At 29.3% G+C, this 8,038-nt stretch overlaps 1 protein-coding gene and 1 long non-coding RNA gene across 3 annotated transcripts in view; one reads left to right on the top strand and one right to left on the bottom strand.

The window, feature by feature from the left end:
* LOC115034729 overlaps positions 1-1,321 on the bottom strand; it is a 2,159-nt gene extending 838 nt beyond the window's left edge. Inside the window, exons 1-3 of one of the 2 annotated variants that reach the window (XR_003840046.1) lie at positions 803-1,321; positions 435-578; positions 218-359 (exon numbers count right to left, since the gene is read on the bottom strand). This is a non-coding gene — a long non-coding RNA (uncharacterized LOC115034729). Of the gene's footprint in view, positions 1-37; positions 360-430; positions 579-802 lie in introns of those variants that run through there. The other variant, XR_003840047.1, reaches the window with a different exon arrangement.
* Positions 1,322-2,442: 1,121 nt separating this feature from the next.
* LOC100164937 lies at positions 2,443-5,098 on the top strand. Its single transcript, XM_001950442.4, has 4 exons — positions 2,443-2,853; positions 3,426-3,668; positions 3,966-4,184; positions 4,261-5,098. Exons 1-3 carry the CDS (start codon positions 2,800-2,802, stop codon positions 4,155-4,157), a joined length of 489 nt encoding a protein of 162 aa, XP_001950477.1. The 5' UTR covers positions 2,443-2,799; the 3' UTR covers positions 4,158-4,184; positions 4,261-5,098.
* Positions 5,099-8,038: the final 2,940 nt, after the last annotated feature.

Raw genomic sequence — 8,038 nt, forward strand, 5'->3', positions numbered from 1 at the left:
AACAGACATTAGATAATGATAATAATTTTGAATGTCTTTTGTGCATATCTAATACAAAAAATAAAATAAAATAAAAGGTAAGTATTAATGAATAAATTAAAAAGGTTAATGCATAAAATATTAGTAATATGTATATGCCAATTTAGAAACAAAGATAAAGAGTGGAGTAGGCCTATGTTGGGAAACCACTATAAAAAAACGCGCCAAAATGCAGTACCTCCAGTTTTGTTGAATACAATGCTAAGGTGGTGTGGAAATCTGTTAAAATGTTTAAATATACTGGTGTATATTTAACTTAGATAACTGTCTAGATTCTGTATGTGTAAGTTCTGAAAACCAGATTTTACTTGTCATCAAATCTAAAAAAAAAATATATATATAATATATGTACATAATATAGACATAAAAATTATATTCTTTTGCTTATCACCAACTAGTTATTGTTATTTCCATTACTACATAGAATTATGACACTTCATCAGTTACTTTTTCTAATTCACTGTTTAATACCCAATATGACCGCAAACTATTTGGATAATAATTTTTTTGTGGTCCAACTAATACACATTGACATGATCCTTCAACAAACAAATGATGTTTTAATTATTTTGAGACATTATCTAAAAATTAATAGGTCATATTCTCAAAAATATACAAAAAATTGATTCTGGATAAACATGTTTTATGTATGTTCCTTGTGGGCTAGAGATAAAACAAACAATGCGCTAACATCCGCTTAAGAATATTATAGATTGTATAAAATACATAAAAATTAAGAAATATTCATTAATATGATATATACCTGATGTCCTTATGAGTATACATAAAAATCAAAAGATTAATTTTCCTCTTGCATATTATATTCATTGAACTTGCACAATTATATGAATTTTGGTGATTTAATAAAAACATAATTTTTCTTTCTTGAACGATTCTGTAAAAAAAATATTTTTTTAAGATTACCTTAAGTGTTGTTCTTATTACATTTCTAGTGTGTTTTCTTGATTGAACTTCTATAATTAGGTAATTGCACGGATCACGGCTAATCATTACAAAAATAATTTTATTTTAAATTGACTGTAAAACACTAAAATGTCATGGACCAAGATACTAGGACTATACCCGACTACCTAAATACCACAGACTTCTACACTAGTACACTAGTATAGAAGTCTGTGCTAAATACCTACCCAAATGTAGATCACAGTATTTTAGTTCGTGATTAATATATACTGAATTCGATTGCGATAATTCCGTTATCAAAATATAATGATTAAACAACTATTGAACAGTGTAGCCGCAGAATTGATTGAAACCGAATTTTATTCAAAATCTCATTCAAAATTAATCTATTTTACCCATAGATATTAAACTATGTTTATATATCTATGATTTTACCCGCCAGTATGGAAATTCAAAAAAAAAAACATTTATTAAGAGGTTTGTTTGCGCCGTTACCGATCCTGCGATTATTGCGGTTGTCAGCATTTATTCAATGAACAACACGGACGCAGTGCGACAAAGGTATATTATACACAAAAATATGTATAATAATAACAATAATAAAAGTAAGCATCCTGGAAATTATGACACAAATAATAATAATAAAAAAATCAAAACATGTGATTTTTACAAACATTAAACAATAATAAAGACCGGATCTTGAACTTGGTAGGACGACGTATACCCTAACCTGCAACAGCGCCCTTTTCAATCATCGACATACATCACTAGTGCGCTGTACAAAAGTTCGAAATATGTCCCGCACACACACACACACACACACCGGTAGAAAAACTTGAGACTTGAGCTGTATGACAGACAAGATAAATGAGTAAATTAATATTGTCATTGAATTTATTTTCGATTTTTAGCAATATATTTTATGAAAATTGAATTAGTTATAAAAAAAGAAATTGAACAGTAGCAATAGATTTTTTAAAAGTTGAATAAGTAATAAATAAAGAAATTGAACAGTAGCAATAGATTTTTTAAAATTTGAATAAGTAATAAATAAAGAAATTGAACATAGGCAATAGATTTTTTCATAGGTCAGAAAAGTACAAAATAGGTACATTAATCAAACAACAATATATATTTGATAATCGGATAGGCAATAAACACACAATTGAACGTTAGCAATAGATTTTCAGGGTTGAGATAGGCAATTGAGTACAAATTGACGATTAGCAATAGATTTTTGGGAACCCTTGAATTCTGTTATCAAATATTGCTAGCGGAACGTACATCCGAAACCTGCTCTTCTTTTGAACGCGGCGGCTAAATAGTTGACCGGTACTTATATCTGCGATGCGTTAAGAAAAATAACGATAATAATAATAACAATAATATCAGTGGCGGTCGCACATTTTCGGGCTGGCCGAACCGGCGACACTGCGACGGCCGGCCTCCGCGACCCATAAGTCTCCGGCCGGCCAAGGGGTGGACGATCGGCGGAGGGCGACGACCACCCCGCTCGTCCGCCAACCATCCCTTGCCATAGCTGTGCCGCCGCAGAGGAGTGAGTTTCAAAAATCGAATTGTTTACGAGTATCGCTGCCGCCGCCGCTCACCAGTCACCGCTGTCAGTCGCCACCGCCGCCGCAGCCAGCCAGAGCCAGTTACCGTGCAACAGCAGCGCCGCTCTCCGGGTTCATAGCGACCGTAAAGTTTACTTGAAAAGTGCCAATAATAATAATAATAACGGAAAAAATAATATTATCATCGTCATTAGTTGCACACTCTCGCACACCGCGTACGTATTTTGTGGCCTATGTGCGCCGTGTTTGGACCGTTGAAATGAAGCTGAAAACCATATCGGAAACCGTAAACAAGGACGAACTGTTCAAAAAGGTAAATAAAGAGAAAACAAATCTCATAGGCTTTCTCGTTTGTGCGTTTGTCCAAATTGCGCCGCCGTCGCGCGCAACTTCCCCTATCACGCTGTAACGCACCCTCCTCTCGCTCTGTAACAGGTAGGTAGGCTCATAGCGCAAATCCGCTTGTTATGCTTCTTGTAATGTAGTCTTTCTGTCTATCTGCCCGATCGCAATAATTTCAGTATATATGTATTATTATATTCGGTATAAATTACGGCAGACTGGCAGGATGAGAGCGATCAATGAAAGATTTTTGTTACATGTTTGTAAAAAATAAAAAAATTAAGAATTTGTTAGACTAACCCACTTTTAACGTCTGTAAACATTATAGTGTTGTACCATCCATAGAGCAAATGGTAGTATACATATTTTATGTATTAGGATAAACGAGTAAAAGGCTAGTTAAACCGTAGTAACAGAAATAACTTAACACTGCCTGAAAATTACTTGTCCCATTACATGATATTATTATAAATGTATAATAAATGTAACAATCTCTTACTAAAGCGTGTTTTTTTTTTCCCGATACATTATTTTGATGTATAGGTGTGGAACCTTTCTGCAGATCATTGTATGGACGTTGTATTGATGATGTTCTCACACGCAGAAGGTACAACACTACTTGGCACACACAAGCTTGAACAATTTATTGTGACTACTGAACTTTGTCGTTTCACTTCAATGATGTTTAATCGTCCTCCGCTATACCGTCCTGCTCTAGACTGCACAGTGGCAAATGATTTTGTTTCTACAGAATTTGAACGTTATATTGATCTGGTTGAAGATAATGTGAGTATATTTAGTATTTATTTTATAGTTTATTTGACTTCCTGTAAAAAATTGTTTTGGTATGTTGACAAATAAACTATCTAAAAAATTATAGGTAATAGGTACCTAATATTTAATTTAAATTTATATATTTACCCCAGTAGACTTGATATCTTAAATTGTTTTAAATGACAGTGTGATCATAGATATTGGGTTGATATTTGAAAAAAAAAAAATTAATTGAAATTAATTTAATTTGAGATATTCAAAGTTCTTTATATTATTTCTAACTAAAACTGTTAATAATTGTTGAAATAGGCTTATGAATTGTCAAGTGCTCCTAATAGCGAGGTACTTGTTATCATTGCAAACAATGAATGCCGCAAATTTATTTTTGCTTCACCACGTTTACGTCCTTATATTATGTCCAAGGAATGCATCTCTGTCATTGAAAGATGCTTGGGCAAAGGCACTTTCTCTGCTGGTCAAGAATCTGATATGGATAAATAGCAATTAATATCTTTTGCATCACTACAAGTAAGCACTCTAGTCACACACAAATTATTTACTTATGTTATATTGTATATTAATAATATTTTTATTTCCATTACAGTTCTCAGTGCTGCTAAACGTCTCCTCGTGACATATAATAGTCTTCATGGAAAATCAGTCTAAAAGTACCTATCTTGATGCTTGTCTGTGCTATCTTTATAATAATAATACTAATAATAATAATAATTATATTAATAATTTAAATAATAATATTAATAATTATAAAAATAATAGTAATTGTAGTATTAATACAATATTTAATGTTTTTCATAAGCATCGCTTATAGTATTGGGTCCTTTTTAGTAGTGGTAGAATCAAAAGTTACCTGTTTTCCAAGACTTATTGTTTTGTGTTTTATATTTTATAATATTTATTTTTACTTTCATTGATTTAATTAATATCTATGTATTATATACAATTTTTTTTTTAATTAAGTTAAATCCAAGACAAAAAAATACAGCAAATACATAAGTTGATGTTAGATTTCTAAACACATTGTTTTATTTAAGTATTGATTTAAAAGGCTGTATTCACCGTATTAGATCTCATTTTGTTATAATTTTTTTTTAAACTATTTATATTACTGCAATTGGAAAACAATACCTAAATGCTTAGCAATTGTAAAGATTATCAATAATCTAGCATTTTTATATACACGAGTGAGACTGCGTAGTGATATAATTAGATTTATTTTTATTGTTTCTAATTATTTTATATTTTTTTTTTTTTTTTTGTTTGGCTAATGATTTTATACATTTAAGACCCACTGTAGTTTTTTTTTTAGTACTGATTGAACTTTTTTTTTGTGTGTTGATATTTTTCAATGTTTGTTGAACTTCAATAAATTAAAACTATTGTATACTTAAATTTGTGATATACACTATATGATTGACCTGTAATTCTAGTCAGATTTCTTTGCCAAATTGTTAGTTTTTATAGTTTTTTCTGACTATCTAACATAATTATTCAGTACCTACCTATGTACCATGGATATATACTGCTCTGCTAAGCAAAAGCGTCTTAACTCGTAAAATATTCAAAAATGAGTTAGATACGACATCTGATAGGCTTATAAATTTTACACAATATTTGTAGAAAAATACACCTAAAATTATATTGAATAAGCTATTAACTCAATTATCATTCTTTGAAAACGCTGTAAGTAACAAAATAAATTAAATAAGTACCTTAGACCTTAGTATGAAATTGAAAAAATAATCCAATAACAAACATAACATAAAATTAAGCTTAATACCACATTTTCGAATACTTGAGCTTTTTTGTACCACCTAAGGATGAACCTGTAACAATACAAACTTCTGTTTTTTAAATAGGAACATAGGGGGGGGGGGAAAGAAAGTTTTTCACTTTTAATTACTCGAAAGATATATTTGTTGAGAATTTTGATGAATCTAAATCAAAATTCAAATGAATATTTTTTGACTTTATATAACTTTATGTACTAGGGATAATATGTCGATGGGTTGAGTAGATATGGGGGTTTAAATTATTTCAAGATATTTATACTATTATAGATACTATTATTGATTTATCATTAAAAATATTTTGTAAAAATTATTTAATTATGATGAATACTATACATATCTCAGTGGCGTATTTACGGGGGGTTATCAAAGAGATCAATCCCCCCCCTAGGCTGTATACAATATGTAACAATTTTCGGAGTCCTAACTTCGGAGGCATCTAGCTTTCAAGCAAGGCTACTCGATAAAATCATATCCCCCTCATGACAACAACCTAAATACGCCACTGACCTATTTTATATTACTTATAGCATAAATTTTTGTTAAATGTTAAACCATATTTGAGGATTATTATCATTAGTACAAACATTTTAATAAAACAGAATCTACTGATTAGAATTTTGATTTAAAACATTTTCAAGAAAACTACCCTCTAAATAATTTACAGTAAAAAAGTAGTTTCTCAATTTCTTATCTTAAAAATAGAAGTTTGTATCGCCACAAGACACTCCTAATATTACAAAAACATCAGGAATTATAATTTACAGTTTGTAGGTATATTTAAAAATTCTAAAAAACAGAATTTGAATAAAAGTATTATTAAAGGGAAAAATATGGGTGAGCATGTTTAAAAAACCGGCCAAGTGCGAGTCGGACTCACGCACGAAGGGTTCCGTTCCATCATCAGCTATAAACATGTTGGCAACACTGCTTATATTATATATTCTAGGATTTAGCGGCAACAGAAATACATAATCTGTGAAAATTTCAACTTTCTAAGTTTCATGGTTCATGAGATACAGGCTGGTGACAGACGGACGTCCGGGCGGACAGCGGAGCCTTAGTAATGGGGTCCCGTTTTATCGTACGGAACCCTAAAAATCACCATGTGGCAATATGTATAATATACTGGGTGATTCTTTTATCATAGAACACTCATTATTTCAAAAAGTATAAATTTTTTTGAAAATATTTTTTTACATAGTTTCTAGTCGCTTATAAAACAACGTTTTTCTTAAAAATTATATTTTTAAATATTTTAGATTCTGAGTGGAACGATGAATGTATTGACTTTACAATGATGTGTGTTTTTTTATTTTTTTTTTTATTATAATTTATAAATTTATAACCTTAATAGTACCTTGGTGTTTAACGCTTGTGACAATCTTACACAAAGATCGAATTAATGTGTACAAATTAATTTATGTTCAAGCTTTGAAGTATATACCTACCTATTGAATATAATTTACTTTTATATTTATACCTATTATAGTTTTTAAACATTAACAATAATATTTTGTTTTAGATTCTGAGTGGAACGATGAATGTATTGACTTTACAATGATGTGTGTTTTTTTATTTTTTTTTTTTATTTTTTTTTATGTTATGTTTTTCGTTTATTTTTTAAAAAAAAATATGCTTTTTTTGCTTTTTTCAAACAATTTATTTTTATTTTTATTATTAATTGTGCTTTAAAATCCGAGTCCTACTTACAATAAATTACGAAATCTAATAATTTCAATACATAGTTTCACATTAGTATTTGGTATTAAAGCAAGTTCAAATAATATAATTATTGACAGAAATTAACTTAATATGCCCACGAAAATTAATTAAGTAAATAGTTTATAAAGATTCATTCAGAATAAAATAATTTCATTATTGTAACTGTGAACTGTTAAAAATCTAAACTAAACAATCATTTTAGATTCTGAGTGGAACGATGAATGTATTGATTTTACAATGATGTGTGTTTTTTTATTTTTTTTTTATTTTTTAATTTATTTTTTTATTTTTTTTGTGTCTGTGTACACGATAAGTAGTCGAAATAATGCTACGATTTTCAACTTCAGTATCTTGTTCGATCAGAAAGTGAATATCGTTGGTGCATTGGGGAGATCAAAATTTAAATTTCCCAGTGGTTTTCAAAAGCGCCGGGAAAAACAAAAGAAAAATTAAGGAAAAACGGGAATTTTTATGCAAAATCGATTTTTCACAAAATTGAATTTGGTTTTTGGTGTAACTTTAAAAAAAATTACCGTAGATACATGAAATTTTGACTGAATGTTTATCTTAGCATTTTCTATACACCATAAAATTTTCAAAATATTTTGATTTATTTTGAGCTCTTTACGGACTTTTTCATTTTCCATTTTTTTTTAGTTTTTTTTTTTTAAATATCAATAAAATTTTATTTGTTGGATAAAAAAGCTTGAAAATTTAATAGAAGGCTCCTAGTATATTGTTTCAAAGGCAGATGAAAAATATTAAAAATCGTTAGTCACAGTTTTTTTTTATAAGCATTTAAAGTTCAAAAAATGACAAAATATGGAAAAATCACGAAAATTTGCAAAT

The sequence above is a fragment of the Acyrthosiphon pisum genome, unplaced genomic scaffold (assembly GCF_005508785.2).
Source record: "Acyrthosiphon pisum isolate AL4f unplaced genomic scaffold, pea_aphid_22Mar2018_4r6ur Scaffold_20916;HRSCAF=22526, whole genome shotgun sequence".
Lineage (NCBI taxonomy): Eukaryota > Metazoa > Arthropoda > Insecta > Hemiptera > Aphididae > Acyrthosiphon > Acyrthosiphon pisum.

Coding starts and splice junctions, on each gene's coding strand:
- LOC100164937 (XM_001950442.4), top strand. CDS start 2,800: ATGAAGCTGAAAACCATATCGGAAACCGTAAACAAGGACGAACTGTTC. Junction 2,854..3,425: donor AGGACGAACTGTTCAAAAAG/GTAAATAAAGAG, acceptor TTTGATGTATAG/GTGTGGAACCTTTCTGCAGA. Junction 3,669..3,965: donor TTGATCTGGTTGAAGATAAT/GTGAGTATATTT, acceptor TTGTTGAAATAG/GCTTATGAATTGTCAAGTGC.